At 39.1% G+C, this 22,170-nt stretch overlaps 1 protein-coding gene across 2 annotated transcripts in view; it reads right to left on the bottom strand.

Annotated features, from left to right (window-relative positions):
* SUPV3L1 (Suv3 like RNA helicase) overlaps positions 1-21,418 on the bottom strand; it is a 31,818-nt gene extending 10,400 nt beyond the window's left edge. The window contains exons 1-10 of one of the 2 annotated variants that reach the window (XM_067552647.1): positions 21,099-21,418; positions 11,976-12,053; positions 11,486-11,593; positions 10,114-10,228; positions 8,050-8,218; positions 4,502-4,613; positions 3,799-3,876; positions 2,458-2,549; positions 1,325-1,505; positions 818-911 (exon numbers count right to left, since the gene is read on the bottom strand). In XM_067552647.1, coding sequence (XP_067408748.1) covers positions 818-911; positions 1,325-1,505; positions 2,458-2,549; positions 3,799-3,876; positions 4,502-4,613; positions 8,050-8,218; positions 10,114-10,228; positions 11,486-11,593; positions 11,976-12,053; positions 21,099-21,351 — 1,280 coding nt within the window. In that variant the 5' untranslated portion in view covers positions 21,352-21,418. Of the gene's footprint in view, positions 1-817; positions 912-1,324; positions 1,506-2,457; positions 2,550-3,798; positions 3,877-4,501; positions 4,614-8,049; positions 8,219-10,113; positions 10,229-11,485; positions 11,594-11,975; positions 12,054-21,098 lie in introns of those variants that run through there. The other variant, XM_067552649.1, reaches the window with a different exon arrangement.
* Between the last annotated feature and the right edge of the window lie 752 nt (positions 21,419-22,170).

Below are 22,170 nucleotides of genomic sequence, written 5' to 3'. Positions count from 1 at the left end.
TTTTTTTCACAAAGCAGTAGGTCCTGAGACTATAGATGTTATTTTAATATGAATGTAGTGTTCAAAGTTGGCTTTATTTAGCCGTAGAACAGACACAGCATGGGCAGCAGCAGTACAAATTTCCCACATCACCAGACCAACACCTGTCCTGTTTAAGAAGGAACACACACAGTAAATTAGATTTCCACCCCTTCAGTCCTTGGCAGTCTCAGCAGAGTCCAATGGTGACCACATCACAAAAAGATACTACAACATTTGAGATTTGACTAAGACCACTAAGATTTCTGAACTGCACACCTCTAATTTTCACATCAGAGAACAAGAACCTGATTCTCTGTGGAGCTGAGCACTCAATTGCCACTGAATCAAAAGGGAATTGAAGATGCTCAGTACCACACAGTTTGAGCTCTAAATAAGCAGTTTAATTTTTGTGATCATTTTCAGTATCTAGAAAGTACAGATCTACCCAGTCAGGTCAACCACACACATGTACACACATACTGGGTACTGTACATCAGTGGTTTTCAATCTTTTTTCATTTGCGGACTCCTAAAAATATCAAATGGTGGTGCAGACCCCTTTGGAAATCTGTTACCTGTATATATAGTTGAATTCTGTTCAGTCAATTTTCAGTCTAAGTCTTTCACGGATCCCTTAGACATAGTTTGTGAACTCTCAGGGGTCTGTGGACATAGGTTGAGAACCACTGCTGTACATAATATACTTTTATCCATATTAAGCAAACTGTGAAAGACCAAGGAAAACCAGCACGCTCATCTCATTGAAAAATAAGCCTTAACCTGTTCAGAGTACTTACAAATTAAGCCCCATTCCAATTGCATCTGTAGCAACTAGAATTTTACATGGATCATCCGGGTCATTGAATTTATTTGCCTGGGCAAGCTTTGTACCTAGAACAGAATCAATCACAAGTACACTTTATGTAACAGACTTTCCCCACCAAAAGAGATTATACAAAAAAGATTGCATGCTCTTACATATCACTGAACAAAAGCGTAACAGGCTGAAGAAACATGAATGTTAATATCTGCAAGCGTTCTCAAAGAGATGGATGGGTGCCATTTTAAATAAATCAAAATAAAATAAAGTTGTTGTTGGAACAAAAATTAAGATCTTTATCAACAGTGTAATCAAACTCCAAGACTATAATATAGAGCAAAGAAAATTTGCTTATTATTGCCTTAATTCAGTATCTAGATATAAAGCAGGGAAAATGCAGAGTCTCTTTATTAAATGCTTTTATTAGGGTAGCAACAATAAACAGAGCTTTCTCTTTAAAACCAAGATAAATCTAGTCTCTTACCAGGTGGGAGACTGCCATATATGACAGCACATTCTAATCCTCGGGCTTCAATCTGCCGACTCACAGAATAAATATCGTTTTTACTGAAACAGACAATGCAGTCCCCAGGACGGAGGTGATCTAAAGATTCTAGTGCATAATCAAGCACGGTAATAGGGGTAAGTCTCTTGTAGTTTCTGACCTAGGATCAAACAGCAGTTTTGTCATGGCAAAATACAAAAATTCTTTACAAAATTTATAATTACTATGAAAATTTAACTTCATAGGACAAATTCATCATAGACTCAAGATTGTGCTGTGCTTCACAACCCCAGTGATAGAAGTACTAGGGTAGAAGGTGGCATCCATTCTTTGTGACATCCCTTATGCTTTCCAAAACATAATGAACATTCTTAACAGAGAACTTGACCTTTTCAGGAGACAGAAAATGAGTCATTTTTATTTTTACGTTAGATTCCATTGCAGACATTTACAATGTGATGAATACTGTATTAATACTAAGGAGAAAAGACTGCTCTCCAATATGGGAGTCCTGCAGGCAGAACGCTTTCAGGATCAGGACCTATGTTTGTAAAATGTCCTTTAAGAGAAGATTGTTGCCTTGCAGATGAGCACATGGTAATAGCTAACTTGAGTTGGGTCTATTTCTCTTTTTATATCTTTTTCCCCTTGAGGATGTTAGCCTTTTTAGCCTCAAACTTTTCCACTATTTTTTGATTTCTTAAGAACAATTAACTAACAAAAAAGTGACCTGAGCAAAAGGAGGGCATCATGACCTCTAAGGAAAAATGGACACGTAAAGGAGACATCAGCATAGATCTAGCACTCTCTGGGTAAATCAGTAGAAATTGTAAGATCCATTGTTCTCTTGTTAAGGCACTAACATTTTTGCTAAAATAGGTTTATGTTGCAACACCTCCAGGAAAGCACCCTTTGATTCATACATAGCCAACATGTCAACACAAGCTCTGACTCCTGTAGATTTGATCAGTATTTTCTCAAATGAGGGATATAGTAGTCCCTTGCAATATTTTAGATAGATTTTTTTTAAACAGGGAGCACCTGAACAATGTGTATACAGCTTTATAGCCACTGGACAAGAGAGAAAAAAAAGAGGGCAGTGTAAGAACTACCTCCACTTCCTCTCCTGTAGAATACATGAGCTCTGTCACCAAGTCAATAGCAGCAGCTTCTCCACAAACGTGAACTTCTTCTGCACACAGTCCTGAAAAAAAATGAGGTGAAAAAGTGTTAAAATATGTGTTCACACAAATCAGAAATACTGATAGCTGACAAAGGTGGTTATGGAAAAGAAATCCTGCCTACTGAAGATGGCAACAGAGGATGGGATCTCTTTTCTTGTTGATGCTGTGTTCCTATATCTCCATAGTCACTGTGACTTTTACTTGTTACCTAAACAACCACTATATACTGCTTCATTTCACGGGAGCAATTCTTGACTGTACCAACTATTATCTGATGTCAAATCATCCATCTGATAACTATTTTAAAGTTAATATTGTGCTGACACCCTCTTGGTGTCCCAGGATCATCTTTATATTTGTCCAACGTGGGAACACATGCCTAAGGCTTCACTGCTACATTTGTAAAAGGAAAAATCAAACTAACTCTGCTATTCTTAACTTCTCAAAATTTTCTCAACTATGGAAGTTACTGTTTCCTTTTTCCACTCTAACTTTTCAAAAGGTGGAGATGTTTTTTACAAAGTCACAGAGTGGGGAAAAAGGGAAAATTGGGGGGAGGGAATGTTTTGGTTTTTCTTCATTCTGCTGAATTAAATGGTAAAAGAAAGGGGAGAGAAAAACCCAAAATTCTGAAATTTCCAGTTTTTGAAGACAAATGTTTTCAAAAATTCCCATTAAAAAACATAAAATTGAAAACATTTTCCTGCAAAAAATTCTGTTTATAATTAAACCCATTTTTGGTAGAAAAATTTCAACCAACTCTATTTAAAATTAAAAAGATTATAGAAATGTTTATTATTCACCAAGCTAGCACACATTTAAGCACTAACTTTTAAAATAAAAATTCTGATGGATTACCTATTGTTATAATTTTTCAACACTCATGGGAAATTTTTTATACAAAAGTGTAATAAATACATATGATCAAGTGAGTCTTCTCTACTAATCAAGCAGGTAAACAAACAAGAACAAATGCATTCAGAGATAATGTGGGGAGAAGAGATACCTGACAAATTATTTTTAAATATGTAATATTTACAGAAAGGAAAGCAAAATGATAGATGAAAGTAAGAAAATATCTTTATGTAAAAGAGACCTTCACTGTTAAAGCAGAAGAAGCAACGCTTTTAAATCCTTTCATATGTTTGCATTTTGCATTGTACGTGTTATATTAGACATATCTATCAACATAATCAGTGTTAAACTTAACACGCTTGGAGCTAACTTATTAAAAGTAAAATGGCTCAGTTTCAACACTGATGAGCATACCTAAAAGTGCTCTGGTCCAGGCCCATCCTCTAGCTGGATCTCTGATCATCTGAATTTCATCAATCACAGCGACTTCATCTTAAAAAAACAAGAAAATGATGATGCTAGGTGAGGGGCACCTAGATGGCATGACTATATATGAAGGTAATCTCTCCAAGAAGCACAATTCAAAAGTAAATGAAATTATTTCCTACAAGAATTATTTAAATTCAGTATTTTACTGCATTCCAAGATTGCTCTGAGTGTACCCAAATTTAACAACTTTCAGATGACCGTATTCTAGCACAGTTCAGAAATTGCTAAGTTAAAAATAAGAGTAATACAACACTTGCAAGACTAGAACGAATTGCTTTAGTTTAACCTTCTATAGGGTGTAGAATAAATATGAAATTAAAGACTTAGGGTTAGCTTAAGTTTGATTAAGGAAATATATATGTGTTGTAAAGAAAGTCCCTGACAAGCAAGTCGAAGTCAGTTATTGGCAATGACATTACTTGTTAGGCTTTTTAGAGATGTTTAGAGTAATTGTGTAAATACCATTTGGCCTTTGGATTTAATAAAGGAATTTATGGTTAAATTAGTGTTTGGTGGTTTCCCATATTATTAATTTCAAATACTATTAATAATTTCAAACATACAGGTATAAGCATCATTGCATACAAAGAAATCCATACATATGAAGAAAATAACCATGCATACATACAAGGCGTATTAACACTGCACATCTCAACAGTGCAAGCAACATGGGCAGCTTGCTTGCCACCCGGATCAACAAGAACACGCTCTTCTCCTGTTACCAAGTCACATGGCACATTCTAAAAGAATGAAGGAAGTCAAGGTTAAATTGCTATCTTAAAAATAGAATTAGAATATTTCCCAAAGGGAAAAAAGTTGGGAAATTTTGAAAGAATATACCCCTGTATTCACACCCTACAAATTATCATAATAATCTTTCTACAAGGCATGTCTTGTAAAGTAGCATTTGAAAACTTTTAATTTGCTGGTCAATATCGTCTTAATAAAATGTGTGGTAACACTAATGTAAAATTATAAAATTTCCCCATATGAAGTTGACAACACATATTCCAAACCTCACAGCCCTTGCCAACCTCAGTTTGAGCTACAGGTCTGTCCCAGACAAAGGAACGTGTGCTCCACTTAATTTGCATTTGAGCAATAAACAGAGTCATCAAACAGAATGAGATTTCTTTGTGTCCCTAACAGGTGAGAAAAAGCCAGCAGGAACATCTTTTCACATAGATCTTTTATTTCCTAGTGCCCAGCTGGAAATGTTTTTCAAGAACAAGACAAATGAGGGACAAACACCCCTCTCTTCCCCTGTCCATTGCATTCACTGCGCCTCATGTGACAAAGAAACCATTCCTTGGACTCTGGGGAAAGGTCCTGACCTACAGAGTTTGGCAGTAAGACTGCTGAAAGCATGTGGTGAGAAACTTTGCTTCAGTCTGATATAGTTTGTTAAGTCAAGTATTAGTAAGCATTTTATCTTTATTTTTCTTGTAACCATCTCTAACTTTTATTCCTCATTACTTGTACTCACAAAATCTCTTTGTAGTTAATAAACTTGTTTTACTGTTATCTAATCCAGTGTGTTTAATTTAAAGTGTCTGAATAATTATTTGAGATAATAAGATAGTACATTATTCCCTTGAAAGAATAACCGACTTAAAAATATTTTGTACTGTCCAGGAGAAGACTGGGCAGTACCAGACATACATTTCCCGAGGGGGGGAGGAGTCTGGGACTGGGGGTGTATTGGAGTCATTCTGCAGTATAACGAAGGCTGGTGAGAACCACAGTGTAACCCAAGTGTGGCTGGCAGGCTGTTTGTGAGCAGACAATGTTGGAGCTACTTTAGCACGGCATTGTGAGGCACAAGGTTGCCAGGCAGGGGTGACACAGCTGCTCATTAGTCTAAATTGTACACTGTTATGTCACAGAAATAAACCCAGGTATACTACATTCCTACATACATGGTCTGATATGGCCCAATTTTAGTGGCCTTCTGGACATGCTAAAAAGCCTGTTTTAAAGGGGAGGGGAGGAAACTGAGGGTGAAATTTCTGTCTGATGGGTGGTTTTAAATTGTACTGATCGTTTTCTATTGATTAAATGACGTGTGATAGGGACAAAGGAAGGGTAACGTGTTATTTGGCTCAATTTTGTTGCTATGTTCTGACGGTGCTATGTTTTTAAAAATCAAAGTGACCGAAGCTTTGAATGGGTGCTTTTTGGTATGGAGCTTCTTCTAAAACAAAACCTAAATGAAATAAGTTATCTTAACAACATCTCTCTCCCTCTCACCCATCCCTCTGATCTAGTGGATTACTATCTCTGGTTTGATTTTCTTTAGTGGGTGGATAGCTTTATCCTTGAGAAATCCATGCCACAAGTAGTTACAGAAGATAGACAATGAAGTACAGTAAATATAGAAGAACAAAATTTAACTGTATTAGAAATAAGAAAAGATTGTTTGAAGAGTGTGAAACTAAGAAGAACTTAAAAGGCTAAAAGAAAACCTTTGCCTTATTTTCTTTATTTTTAAGGCACTGAAAAAAAACAAGTTTTAAACGAGTACACTGTTTAACAAAAATTATCCAAAAAAAGGTTTTTTTTGTGTGGTGGTGGGTGGGGCGGGCGATATTATACCTAAGGTATATTTTGTATTCAATTACATTCTAATATGCTTGAGTCAACATTTAGATACTACTAATTTCTGTAATCAGAAGATCTCGCCCGATCCCCAATTCCTGGAACATAGTATCATTACGCTTTCATTTTTTTTCTCCAGCCCTAGGAGGTACATGTTTTAATCGTATCAGAAACAATATACAACACGCTGAGCACAAAGAACCTCAATAGATTAAGGAATCTTTTTCATGACAACTCCACTAACAACAGATAGATTGTTTCAGGTTATTTGTTCAAAGGGAGATGTTTGCTCTTAGGAATTAGAATTTTGTATTAATGTAAAACCATGTTAGAAACTAAAATGGTAAGATTTACAAAAATTATTATTAAAGAATTTAACCAAAAATCAGCATGTTTTATTGACAGATTATTACTACTATACAAATATTGGTGATTTAATAGTTAGTCTTAAATTAATGCTTTGTAATCGGTGTATTTTTATTTGCCTCCTTGCAAATTCTATGCAGCTGAAAACAGGCTAGAGAAGAAACCTACAAAGATTTTGGGGGCAATCAACAGGGTAATGAAAAGCAACATCATGGCAATTGCCTTTTAAATCAAAGCATTTTTTGCAAGTGGGGAAAACATTTTATTCAATGCCCGCTAATATACATATAAACATTAAAACAGGAAGACAGATATTAGTATAAGCCAGGGTAACTATTTTGAATAGAAATTAAACTGACTTATCAAGCTGTTGTATAATAGGAATAAGTAACCCTATATTATATACTGCCTAGAGAACCATGACCTCCCCTATTAATGTTCTGAGAAGGGTAAGATTCCACATCAAAAAGAAAAGAAATTTTATAGACATGGTCTCCCTTAACACAAGTACTTCCTTGCAAGTACATGCAACATGTTCCACCAATGTAGAGGGCTTTTATAGCAGGGAGATGGACAGAATGTTGCAGCTGAAAGGCAAATGGACTTGCTACTATTTATGGTTTTCATGGTTTAAAAACATTTCTCTAACTAAATCTAGCACTGCTTTACATAGTGACTCAATAAAGTGATTTATTTAAAAATCAACTCTTATTTCATGTTTCTCTCTATTTCTATAATTTGCCAATGAAAAATAAATAATTTTATTTAACATAACCTGAATTAGGTTTTTTTCCCTGACACATCAATCAGTGTTCATCCCAACCTAATACTGTCCCTGTTTTCTCAAGGTCACAGTCCCTGGGCAGCTGCCTTAATGCAATGTCAAAGGCAACTGAGGTGGTCATCTCCATGCCCCAGTGCTACAAAAAAAAAAAACCCCCAGCAAGAGCCAGTATAAGCACAGGGGCAAACCAATGACTGAAGAGCAACAGACTGCTACATGCACGAATGCAACAGAGCAGTGTTTAGAGACCATCTCATCTCTTTCTCTGCATCAGTAGAATTAATGCACACTGAGTACCATAATTCAAAACTACGTTAGCAGATACTATTTCAAAGACTACCATTAAAACAAAGTTATTAAAAAAAATATTTTGTATAATGACATGAATGCATGTAAAATTGCAGAAGTTGTTTAAATAACATACTGACAGCATCATTACTCTTTTGGAAGATCTCATGAGCCAGCAGTTTTAATGGACCACAGTATATTCCTGATTTTGCTGCCAAGTATCTTTGGATAGCATGATAAGTTTTTCCACTATTTGTGGGGCCAGAATGAAAAATTATCTTTCGTTGAATAGCCCTGGCTTCTGGATACCTAAAACACAAAACAAAGACAACAAATACAAAAACAAATATAGTTTATCATCCTGATACAAATTTGGCTGAAATCCCAAATGAATTTACACTATTTGCCAGTTAGTTTATTTTAAAATATCATTTAATAAAACCAAAGACTGGGAGGAGATAGTTCTTAAACTCAATCAGGTACAAAGAGGTTTCAGTATAATCCTGAATATTAGTAGACCTCTTGATCATTTCACATTTCAGAAAGTTTAAAGTCAAATATGTGAATACCCTTGTCAACAAATAACATCCTTACTGCTATTGCCTTACTACTGCATTCTTTTTTATTTACTTTTTAGAGTTTTGGTTTACTGTCTGTTGAATAGGATGTGAGTATAAGACAGCTTTGTTTAGAAGTAGTTTCTGTCAACAAGCTACAATTATTTAACGGGAGGAGAAAGAAGGAATGTCTGATAAAGGAACAGCGATCTCATATCTGAAGGCATCTTATTTAAATTTTAATTCTTTGGCAAAGTACACTGATAGCAACAGACATCACACCAAAGAAGTCTGACTCCTGGCACACATGGATTGTAAAAGTGATCTGAGAGCCAGGGCTGAACTTTTATTTCATGTAGCCCAGGTCCAAAACTGGTTATTCTTTAAAAAACAAATCTTGCCAATACTTGACTATCCAGCAAATATGTCATTTCATTAATCACCTGGATAATGGAGCAGACAGTACGCTTATAAAATTTGCAGATGACACCAAGATAGAAAGGGTTGCAAGCACTTTGGAGGACGGGTTTACAATTCAAAACAAATTTGACAAATTGGAAAACTGGTCTGAATTCAACAAAAGGAAATTCAATAAAGACAAGGACAAAATACTTCACTTAAAAAAGAGAAATGCACAACTACAAAATAGGGAATAACTGGCTAGGTGGTAGTGCTGTTGAAAAGGATCTGGGGATAGCAGATCACAAATTGAATACAAGTCAAAAATTTGGTGCAGGATGTATTAATGGTATATTAATGGGAGCGTATACAAAACACGTGAGGTTAATTGTTCCACTTACTCAGCACTGATGAAGCCTCAGCTGGACTGCACTGTCCAGTTTTGGACACCACACTTTAGGAAAGATGTGGACAAGCTGAAGAGAGTCCAGAGCAAAACAATGATAAAAGGTTGGGAAAACCAGACTGCTGAAGAAACGTTTAAAAACTGAGCTCGTTTAGTATTGAGAAAAGAAGACTGAGGGAGAACAGTCTTCAGATATGTTAAGGATGGTGATCAATTGTTCTCCACATCCTTGAAAACAGCACAAGAAGTATTGGGCTTAATCTGTAGCAAGGGGATTTAGATTAAATATTAAGAAAAACTTTCTAACTGTAAGGGGTAGGTAAGTTCTGGAATAGGCTTCCAAGAAAGGTTGTGGAATCCCTATCATTGAAAGTTTTTAAGAAAGGGTTCAAACACACACCTATCAGGGACAGACTAGGTTTACTTGATATGTCACAGTGCAGGGGGCTGGACTTGACTTCTTCAGGTCCCTTTCAGCCTTATTCGTCTATGATTAATGTCATTATGACATGATTTGAAGGTTCTGCACGTTTTTCTGGAATCGTTACCTACCAAAGACTGGACAACCACAGACATGAGACTAAGTTTCACCTTACGTTTAGATATCATATAGCAAAGCTTTTACCACTAAAATGTACTGGACTAATCAGAACCATTTACTCTTAGCTATACATTATTTCCAATTTGTACTGGTACTAGTAGTCAGGTATGCACAAGATCAGTGCTGATAACTAGCTATAACAAGAACATCTTCCAGACAACTAAATTAATAAAGTCTTCAGCATAAAAATTGCTGTCACTGATAGCAATAACATGAAAGTCTGACACTTAAATACACTAACCAGTTGGGTGGTAATCTTAAATCACTGATCTTGCGCAGATCATCCATACAGTCCAGCATAGGAAAGATCTGCTTAGCATGTCTCAGAAAAAATGGAAAAAGATCATCAACATGACCTGGAAGAGAAACACTTTTAAGAAAGTTTGCTACTACTGAGTATAGGTTCACAGGATGGGTTTTTTGAAAAAAGGTAAAGTAATATTACAATGTGGACTCATTAAACCTATAATACAATATAATCTAGGATTTAAAAAAAGAAAAGAAAAGATAAGAAAAAAAAACCACAACACCCCACCCAAGAAAACAAAATCTAACTTTAGTACAATTACTCTGGCTACTCCACAGCATTTTATTACCTGTGTTACAGAAGATTTCAAGGAAGGAAGATTCTTAGGATTATTTGTTTAAGATAAACCAAATAAAATTAAATTAAAAATTTTAGATACTTTTCAATTACTGTGTTCTGACTACCAAAACTGAGTATTTTGTATTAAAATTAAGATAATTTTGACATTTTCAAAAGTTTGTTAGGAGGTAAAGCTCATTCTTCAACTTACTTTGACAAATATTTTGTGCCACCATATACTAGTTTAAAAGCATATGAGAATTTTAAAAGGATTCTAGCAAATACTTTAAGGTTCATAATTTAACCTACTGTACTTTAGATTATATTTCAAGCATAGAGAACTTTTGTCATGTTTAACACTTCAGAAATGCCACCATTTAAAAATAAAGCTTGCTACTGTTTTTGTAGAACATATACTTAAGAAGATCTGTGTGCATTCCTGTGCTGTTTCTACAGTCATCAACTAGCATCTCCTCTTCACTGGCACAGTCATTATTAATTATGATACAGAATGTAATAACCAGAACATGTATTCCAGTGTCAGTACTGACAAAAAAAACCCACAAAAGAAACACAAAGCAAAGGATAAAAAAAAGTATACTCTCCAGCTTCTAAAAAATTCAGAGAAAATAAGCAATATTAAAACCAGTAATCCATCAGAATATTCTGAATAGCCTCTTAAAAACCACAGAAGTTGTAAAGTCATAACAGAAAAATATATGGAATGGAAAAGATGAATAGTCATCAATTCTTTTTCTTAAAAGTTTTAACTATGCGAGGAAAAGATACTTCTGTGGAGCAGGATATGCATCTTTATGATGGTCTGGAGATCAATAGGTGCTTAAGGTCCTGATCCCACAAAGTGAAAGACACCTCCACACCTTCCATTCCCACTTCAGTGGGCTTCCAAGGCATTGAGCACCTCACAGATTCAGACCCAATTTTCTTTATCCTTATACAAGCCAGAGTAGGAAATAAAAATATTCACAAACTAAGTTTCATTTTAAAAGATATTCTATATACTTGCCTGCACCACAACATATATCATTTAGAATAATGTGTACATCAGCACTCAGGGAACTGGACTCCATAATGTATTTCCTAAAGCTTATAAATGCTTGGTGAAAAAGACGAGCTGTGGAAGGAAAAGAAATACAAAAAAAGGTTCACTGTTACGTACAACGTTGCACTCTGAAACACCTAACAAAATGCTCAAAGCGTCCACTTAAATCAAGTTACTTAGAAATAAGCACATAATATATTTTTCAGAAGATCTTTCATATACAAATATTCAGATTAAAGAAAAAAAGAAAAGCAAACTGCTCAGACAGTAAATAGGGTTTGTTTGTAACAGTTTTTCTAAAAACAACTAAAAAATAAGGGGCGAAATACAAGATGCCATATTTCTGTTTCTCATGTCTGAGAGTTATTCTACTAGAAAGGGAAAAAAAAAGAAACATCCAGTTAATATTTTCATTGTTAAAAATGGGTAGTGCCACATATTACATTTTTCTTACCGTCCAGTCCATTTTCTCCTCCCAGTCTCTGCAATTCTTTCCGCTTGTAAAACTTATTTAAGATTTTCAGGACTTCACCTGTAATATAAAAATACAAAATTTCTTAACATAGTTGACATGTCAGATTTACCTTTGCTCACATGTAATTAAGAAAGACTGCAATTATTTTATATTACTCAGCCTAAGGCTCAGATTTTTAAAAGGTATTTAGGCATTGCTTTACTCAGCATTGCAATGCTTGACTTCGCAACCTAGGTCTCATTGAAAGTCAGTGGTACTTGAACTCCTAAGTGCCTACCTCACTTTTGAAAACTGTCTGTTTTCACAGCCTTGCCACACTGAGCAGAACACCTACACACCTTAAAAAATCTGGGTCTAAACATTTGTAAGAAAATGAGCGTGTGTCATCATGAACAAACTCTGACTTTCTTTAAGTTTAGTTACAACTGACATTGAGCCTAGTACTGGGGCTGATAATCATCACAAGTGATACCATAGGAATTGCCATATTGGATCAGATCAGAGGCCCATCTAGTCCAGTATCCTGTCTCTGACAGAAGCCCATCTCAGATACTTTATAGGAAGGTGCAAAAAAATTCCATAATCGTGCACTACAGGTTATCATACAACGAAAGTTTTACTACTCTTGTTAGTTAATGGCACGCTGTGATCCAAAGCATAATGGTTTACATCCCTTTTATACTGTATAATTTATCCTCTCTCCCATGACCACTTAGTTTCCTATTAATCTGGGGATTTTGTCAAAGGCTTATTCAAATCATTTATTACTTCTTTGACCACAATCTGTGACATTAACAGTTTGTTAGAGCAATCAAAGAGAACATGCCTGTTTTTTTATGAAAAAATATTTAACCGAGGGCTGAAGCACCCCCTTCAGCTGGTGGTGAGCAGAAGAAAAAAAAAATTCTACAAGTTTTATGCCAAAAAGTTTCCTGAAAAATGCCCCTCAAGATGACTGCACTGAGGATCAAAGAGCAACCGGGGGAATGAAGCCTCCCAACCCCACAGATCCATGGGGAAGAGAGCACCTCGATCAGAAGAGGGGTGCTGCATGGAGCTATGTATTATTGCTCTAACCATCCTCCTCTTCAGGTAGTATGGCTCTTATAGAAGTGGTGGTACTATTAGACTTCCCCTCCAGTTGTTCAGTAGCACGTACATCATGTCAAGTGACAAGTATGTACATCATGTTATCCTTCCACCCCATATGTCAGATTATTTGGAGCAGGTAGAGTATTGATAGCATACAAGAAATCCTTTAAGGAGGAAATACTGTATAGTCAGGATATGAAACATAAGAATAGTGCAGACATGCATAACTATGTTTATGCTTACAAATGTAAACAGAAAATAGACTAATTTTAGGCACCAGTGTTGGCAGCTTCTCTTTACCTTACTAGAAAGGAACACTAGAATGGTAACTGCCTATATGCCAAACAGAGTGGTCTATGAAAACCTAGCAACACATTTACTCAGGCAACAGTTTCTTCTCTCGTTCTGCATTTCTCCCCTTCTCTGTCATCATCCCTTTATAGTTTGCTAAATATGACTGCAAATATTTCAAGCAATGGAAATCTAAACATAAATAATTACTGCATTCCCATCATTTCAACCTCCTAGCCTTAGTTTAAAAAAGAAAAAATTGAGGGGAGAGAATCCACAGATCAATATTTGAACTTGAGGGTGTAGAGAAAAATAAGTTGTCTTAGGAAGTTGACTTAGAACCAAGATACCAGCCAGAAAACTTTTCAAATTATAAATGGTGAGTCCCAAACTCCCAGCAGATTAGAACCTATGCTATAGGATAGAAACCTACATAAATTTAAATGGAAATCTGGTTTTCATCTTAACTATAGCAAAACTTAACTAGACCTGTCAGTCACTATAATTTTGAAAGCGTTACAAATTAAAATCTCATTTATCTTTTAAAAAAAAAAAAAGGTTGCCATCTTCAAACATCTGACAACAAAAGGTAAATATTAGGTCTTTCTTGAACTGGCAGTTCATCCAGTTCAGAAGTATCCAAATAAAAATGATCAGAACAATATAAACTAATACATCTAGAGTTGGAGCACCCACTTCAACTTTCCCACTATACTTAGCTACTGTAACACATAGTTAGAGCCCTACCAATTTCATGGTCATGGAAAATGTGTCTCAGACCGTGAAATCCACCTCCCCCGTGCTGCTGGGAGCACCCCAGTTGGGGCTCCAAGCTGCTACTCCCAGCTGGGCTGAGGAGGGACAGGATTTGCTCTTCCCCTGCATGGCCACTCTCAAATGGGGTGATCAGACCCACCTCTGGAGGCAGCACAGAAGTGAGGGTGTCTCACTTCTGCACTGCAGCAGCCCCAGAGTTTTCTGCAGCCAGGGGAAGTAATGGGAGATAGGTCTGATCTCCCCCTGAGAGCAGCCATGCAGGGGCTCCGGATTCCACCCCCGGAGCTCCTGCTGGGGCTCGGGGCTTCCGACCCTGCAGCTTGGGGTGCCCATTTTTCTGTGGAGCCCCCAAATTGGCTGGTGCTCCTGAGCATTGGCCCTGTGGGCCCATATGTTAATCCACCACTGGCTGGGACACTTACAGAAGTACAGGAAAATCAGGCCCACCTCCATCTCCAGGAGCCTCCTCTGGTTGCAGGAAGCTCCATGACTGCTGCCTTCAGAGCCCGGCTTTGAAGGGAGCACAGAAGTGAGGTTTGCAATCCACCCCGCCCCCAACAGCTTTGTAAACCTCCTCCTTCCCCTCCCCACCCCCATGACCCTCTTTTGGGTCAGGATCCCCAGGTTACAACACAGTGAAATTTCAGATGTAAACATCTGAAAATATGAAACTGACTAATTTTCAAATCCTATGGCTGTGAAATTGACCAGAATGGACAGTAAATTTGGGAGGGCCCTACATGTAGTACAGTGCACAAGATACATACAGTTCCAAGAATACTGAAACAGAGAGCAAGCTAAGAAGAGTGTAATAACCCTAACTCTGAAAAGCAGATAAAGAGTTACATCAGAGTTGCATCTGCTTATGTCAGTATGCATTTAGCACTTATTAAATATTAAGAACCATGGTGGCAAAAAAATGTGCACTTCCATCTGCAACTGAATAGAAGATTGCACTCATTCTACCGGACATACCTGGCCAGTTATCTACACATTCATGATCTGTCCTTTAATTACTGCTACTCCTAGCATTCCTGAAAATATTAAAAACTAAATATAATTGTAAAAGTTAACACGACTAACCAAGAGAAAAACCAAAGCAGTCTGAGCAGCCTATAGGGTGAATTTTACTTTCAAGAGCCCCCTTACAAACTATGCAGTCAACTGGGCCTTATTTCTGAACTTACAAAAAGAGTAATATATTTTATGAAATAGCTGACCTGGCCACTAAGGAAGACAACCAGTTTAGATCTGTACCAATTCCCACCAGCCAAGCTTTTGCCAGCCTTTCAATTTTTTTTCTTTGTTATTTTGTATCTCATGGTGTCAGCACTGACTGCAACAGCTGAGTGCCTTAAACTTTACCTTGCAGCATCAGCTAACAAAGGCAGAAGCACCAACAGAACAGCGCAGGGGAGGCTTAGAACAGAAAATGCAAATAGAACAGCAGTGCTAACTCCGAGCCCTGAGGGCAGCTAGAATGGCGCTCAAACAATCTGAATGGTAAGAATATTCTAACCGGCCACGTTACAAAACCAAAAGGTCAGTGTTGTGATATTTGTTATTATCCTAAGCAGTATGGCATTGGGACTATACCATAGCTCTTTTGACTTTAAGCACACACTTTTCCTTTCTAAGGGCTTGTCTACACTGCAGAGTCGTAGCCATTATAATGATGCTAGCAGAGCTCCTAGTGTAGATGCAGGAAAAGCCAGCAAAAGAAGTTTGTCTGCCAGCACAGTACCACCACCATCCTGAGGATGTTAGCTAAGACAAGAAGCACTCTGTCACCATAGTCATATCTACCCTGGAGGTTTTGCTGGCATACCCATGTCAGCTAGGCAGTGTGATTCCCCCCCGCGACACTCCTAGCCAATACAGCTATGCCAGCAAAAACTTGCACTGTAGATCTGGCCTAAACAATTCTACTTCCCCTCACAGATAGAATCTTGTGCCTAAGGCCAAGTCTGCACTAGGATAACTTTACTATTATAGGAATACTGACATACTATATTGGGAAAGTGCTCCTACTGCAGGCACAGCTATACCAGCAAAGCTTCATTGTCTACCAATATGGTAAAACCACCACCCCCGTGCCTCAGTGGGTCACAGCTAAGGATATCAGATTCAGGACAAACTGCAGAGAAATAGGGAAAATATGCCCCAGGCTGGTAGTTATTCTTCCATAAAGATATAGCAAGCCAGCAATAAAAGTAAACTTGAGTCTCACCACACTGGTTTAGAAGAAGTCAGAAAAGCAGTCTCCTTAGATATCCCAGCCCTTGTTTCACCATCCAGACACTAAACTTTATGATGTGTGGTTATTTAAAACCAATTTCATCAAACAGTGGGTCCTTCCAATCCCAAGAGCTCAGCCAAGCAGCCAGGCCAATATAGAACTCAGACTTTACCCAATAATCATGCTTCTACCAATCCTTTAGTATCTAATACCTAAAGGTTTATTCTTAGGGAAAAAGAAATGAGAGTTAAAATGGTAGAAAATCACATATATACAATCATTGCAAAGTTCCTGAATAAGGTTTGTGGCAGTGGCCAAATAAATTGCCAATTTGAAAAGTCTCTGAGAATTACCCAAACCGCCTGGGGGAACATCAGTCCTTGTTTAAAGCTTTCTCGTTAGAAATCCAGTCCAGAGAAATGAAACAAGAGGTGAAGAGGTGATGAAGATGGTGCTTCTGCCTTACATATTTTTCCCATGTGGGTGGATGCCTTCAGTCTCTCAGTCATCAGTTTGTGAAAAATTACAAGCCCAAAAAGGAGTCCAGGGTCATATGATCAATTCACATGTCCCTGCATGCTTTGTGGAGTCATAGGAGCAGCTATCCTCTATGCTCTGGCTAAAAGGTTCATGGAGAAGCTCATCAGGTGGGGACAGGCTTCTTCTATGGTCTATTGTGCAAGCTAAGTGTCCTTAAATGGACCATTAAGCTGCCTGGTGCATTTACAATAGGATGTCTGGTTTCAATGTAGAGTTTACCTGTTGGGCTTTACTCATCTTGCATATATGCAGGATGCCAGTACAAAGTCAACATCTATAACTTCAGATACAAAATCTATATTTCAGATACAAAATGATATACGCATATAAACAGGATAATCATACTTAGCAAATCACAACTTTTCCATTGACACCTTACTTGACATACTTTGCATAAGTTTTGTTGCAACTGTATAAAAGTAGTAGCAACGTTATACATGGTTGCATATCAATCATACATCACACATCCCCACACACAAAACAAGATATACCAGCAAAGCTGCAGTAGAAGTACATGGCATAAACATAGCTTTAATGTCTTTCCACCACCTATGTGCAGCAGAGCCCTGATCCCTAAATGGGGACCTCTAGATCACTGGTACTCAAACTGGGGGTTGTGACATGGTTATGTGGGTGTCACGAGCTGTGAGCATGGGATTGCCAGCCCCCAAGTCCAGCCACCTGTGGAGCTGGTTGGCCGGAGCAGAGCCAAAGCAATGAGAAAAGGTAAATACATTTTAAGCAATAGCAAATACATACAAAACAAAGGTGTGAGGGTTGTGAGTTTCTTGTTTTTTAAAGAGAGGGATAAATGTTTGAAAAGATAAATATTGTTAGATCTCCTCTTTAATATTTTAAAGTACTTTATAAAGTACTGCACTTTAAAGTACAGAACCTACTGTTAGCAGTACTGAGAAAGCTAGAGGCCAGGCATGCACTTGTGGGTTCCTGTATTGCATTCCTCACAATTTTAGAGCACAAAGACTTTGGTTCTTTTAGCCATTTTAAAATAATCTATTATTTGTGGAAAGGCAAAGAAATTAATCTGTCAAGATAGGCCTTGTTCTCTGCCCATAGGTTACTAGAGATCAAACAGATTCTACATGTTTTTCCTAAACCATTTCTCAGAATTACTATTTTGAAAAAAAAAAAAATACTGAAATGCATTTCTGATCCACATCAAATAAAGACCGCTGCTATGGTCCCCTTAGCTAGTTATCTGGCTCTACTTGCTATCACCTTTCACTCTAAGCTCTACTGTATGCTGACACTCTTTCACAAAGGCATGTGAAGGAAGCTAGAAGATGTAATAAAGATACTAACTCTCTGGTTTACTGGTATTAGAGTTCTAAATCACTGCCAATTCCAGCTGCTTCTCAGGGAAGGAGTAGCCTTCACATACCTTAGGTTAGGAAGACAACAGTTAAGGATTTCCATGTGTGACAACAATCATGTTGTGTGTGTGTGTGGGGGGGGTGTGTGTGTGTGTGTGTAAGGGACGACACACTATTTGCCAAGCCCATGCAGTCTCTTCCTGGAAAGTCTCCCCTAACCATTTAGCTTGCTATAAAATAATACCAAACAATTTAAGATTATTTTTATGTTTCCCACTTCCGAGGTTTAACACAGACCATTTATTGTCTAAACTAACATTAGATAAGGACAACATCTAATAACCTAATGCATTATGTATCTGAAACTGTTTTAATTTAGATCCTGCAGTCTTTAGAGCACCAGTGTCATCTTCACTTTTGTACAGCACCTAAAGCCCAACAAAATTGTCATGTTTGGCAAATCCTAAGGTTTTTGTGTCATGCCTTAGTAAAATAATGTTGCTCCTGAGTAGAAGAGGACAAATATATTCAAAATTAACAAGTGAATGGTGTAAAAACAACTTTAACAAGAAAAACAATTACACCTAGCATCTCAAAAGAAAGCTTTGAAATTCTAGGGGAACATTTCACAAATACGGGGACATGAAAAACAGAAAAGAAACAAAAATGGCTGAAAGGGCACAAAACATTTTGTTTTAATTTAAAGTCCACGTAAATTAAAGGATTATGCAAGATGACAGAAATTACAGCTACGGTACATGACTTCTTAAATAAACTAGAGCAAGAGATTCTTTTATTTCCTGCCAAAGCCAGAGTTCAAGATTCCATACTGCTCCTGCTACCCTCAACAGCTTCAGTAGCACAGAGTGCCTTAAAGCAGGGGTTTTCAACCTTTCCAGACTACTGTACGCCTTTCAGAAGTCTGATTTGTCTTGCGTGCTCCAAGTTTCACCTCACTTAAAAACTACTTACAAAATCAAACATAAAAATACAATCATGTCACAGCACACTATTACTGAAAAATTGCTTACTTTCTCATTTTGTCTGTATGACATTTTAGTCCGTACTGACTTCGCTAGTGCTTTTTATGTAGCCTGCTGTAAAACAAGGCGAATATCTAGATGAGTTGATGTACCCGCTGGAAGACCTGTGCGAAACCCCAAAGGTATGCAAACCTCTGGTTGAGAACCACTGCCCTAAAGGCTTTAATCGTTAATGATGTTAAGGCTGAAACACATAGAGAACCCCGCACTTATGTTCCAGCTAGAAAGTGTTTCTACTCATCTTTAAAATGGTCCAAAACCAAGAAGATAAAACAATCCAAGTCTTTGACAAACAGCTGTTAAGAACTTCAAGTTATCACAGATCTAGTCAATTGCCCCTGCTGGATACTCATCAGATTGCTGTGAGGGGAACCAAATGCTGACTCCCACATGCCCTTAGCTTGCTGGGACTGGGGCTTTGGCTCGCTAAACTTGCACAGACACAGACCTGTTTCAATACCTCTCTTGGCAAGAGACCCTGCAGACCAACTGCCTAGGCCCTGCAAGTCGTGTCATCTCCCCCAAGCCTCCCCAACAACTCTACCACATTCCCCAGAATGTTCTCTCTTCAGGAGTGCATGACACTTAAAGTAAACAGACAGACTTTGAAAAGGATTCTAAACATAGTTACATTTTACTTGGTTAACATGAGAAATATACAGATCTACACAAAATAATAAATACAACTATACACATTTCCTTGCTTCAGATTCCACCCCACTCTAAAGAATTACTTTGGCTTGAGCCAAGCTCTCTGCGTTGTCCAGGATCTTTCCCCTGCAGCTCATAGTTTTTCCTCAGAATCCTGGAACCTTTCTATCTCAGCTAGCCTTCTCTGACCTTGGCTGGTCACACACAACACACCAGCTGCCACAAAAGCCTACCTATTTCTTCCTCTTTCCTGACAAAGCTTCCTGTTTCTCCTACAAGATATGGTGGTGTATTTAAAGTTTTTAACACAGCTGGGCATTTAGTAAAAGTATTCATGAGCTGGTATGTTTGATTTTCATCTAGAGAAAATTCTGACCCCTGGCAGCATTACCCACCTCAAAACAAAATTTGAGGAAACTAATATTTCAGATGTGAACTGGTTCGGATTTGTGACAGTGAAGTTATGAAGTTACCACATATGAGAGTGACAGCTCACAAGATTTCAACCTAGTCATTGAAGTGCCCACTATGGTCATCCAACGTTTTCCATAATAAGGGGTGAAAAAAACAAAATGATAGGTTTTTCTCCAATTACAATACACCTTGCAGATCTTTAACAAAATATGCTGCCAATCCTGACAAGCTACGATTTGTAGATTCTTGTTCCATGCATCTTACCACTATGTTTAAGAAGCAGGCACCATATTTGAACAATTCAGAGGTCCTTGCCTCAGGTCTGTCAAAAGGAAACGACGTTGGTAAATAATGAAGTAATATACAGATGCACAGGTAGATATGTGCTATGCAAGTCATGAAGACAGTGTCAAGAACAGATTTCTTATACAGTTCTGTTCTTGTAATAATGCATTTCTCTAGGGCTGGGGGAAGAAAGAGACTAGCCCTCCACAAATAGACAGTCTTCAAACAGCGACTTGCCATGGCATGCATGGCACAGAGGGACTTCCGCGTTCAGCACAGGCATGAAATGTGACCACACCAAGAACCAGACTGACCCCTTCAGACACGGCCTTGCCTAGTGGCTGGTTTGGTTACAGTTCAGGCCTACGCCAAAGGCTGTTCACCAGCTACCTGACGCGCCGCCGCTGCACGCCCCACGCCACCCAGCACCACTTACTCTTGTTGAGCGGCTGGGTGAGCTCGGCCCCGATGTCCCCCTCCGGCCTCGGCCCCAGGGGCTTCAGGCTCAGGGGCACGAACAAGGAGGTGTCCGGGGCCCTGACGCCGTTCCTCTCGGACGAGGCGGCGGCCCGACTCGGCTGCCGCAGGCGCCCCAGGCTCCGGAAGACAGCAGAGACGACGCCGGCATGGCGGAGCGCAGGTCCCGGGCGGGCCGGCAAGCGGGACAGCAGCCACGCGCAGCGGTTCATAGACGAGCCGTGGAAGGACGGACGCGCGCTCGTCCCTCACTAACACTCCACCGGCGGCAACACACGGCGCACGCACCGCGCGCGCGCGCACTCTCTCACGCCTACTCCGACTGCGTCATCATGCAGCGACACAGGCCACCGCTCAGGGCTGCCCGTCAAGGTGCCTTCATGGGGGAAAATATTAACAACGATGGGAACCGCCCCGCCGGGCTTGCTTTGCATCCGGCGGGAGAGAAAAGGTTGATCCCGCCCGGCTGCGCCCTTTCCGCCAATATCCAGCCCGGCAGGCCACCCTCCTTGGTCACCACCCCCCTGGGACAGGCGGTGCCAAGAGGACCTGCCGCCGGCGGCTATCAATGACGCATTAGGGCGGCACTGGATTCGGAAGGGCCCAGAGCAGGGGCTGGTGCTGTTTTCCCGGCGCGGCTGTCTGTTCGCAGGCAGCGGGCCCCAGCTGCAGGGCCAGACCCGCGGGCAGGGGGAGCCTGCTCGCTCGCTCGCTCGCTGCCGCCCCACTAGCTGCAGTGCGGGATCATGAGACAGCTGCTCGGTAGGGAGCAGTGCACGGTTTCGGCTCGCGGTTGCCAGCCCTCCAGGATTGCCCGTGAGTCTCCAGGGATTAAATCTAAATCCCCAGCTGACTGCTGAGAGCAACCCGGCCACGGCTCACAGGGCATTCTGACAGTCCGATTTATACAGCAGTCCAGCCGCTGGTGCGCCTTGGTGATGTGCATGTGCCGGCCCAGCAGTTGCACTCTGCGTGCATTTCTTTACCTTGTCTCGTTGCGACTTTCTGTCACGCTGTAAAAGTCTGTGCCC

The sequence above is a fragment of the Emydura macquarii genome, unplaced genomic scaffold (assembly GCF_026122565.2).
Source record: "Emydura macquarii macquarii isolate MOO-44397 ecotype Brisbane River unplaced genomic scaffold, CSIRO-AGI_Emac_v2 contig_1390, whole genome shotgun sequence".
NCBI classification, from domain to species: Eukaryota; Metazoa; Chordata; order Testudines; family Chelidae; genus Emydura; species Emydura macquarii.
Note: the sequence above shows the minus strand (reverse complement) of the source record. Positions and strands in the feature narration are given on the sequence as shown.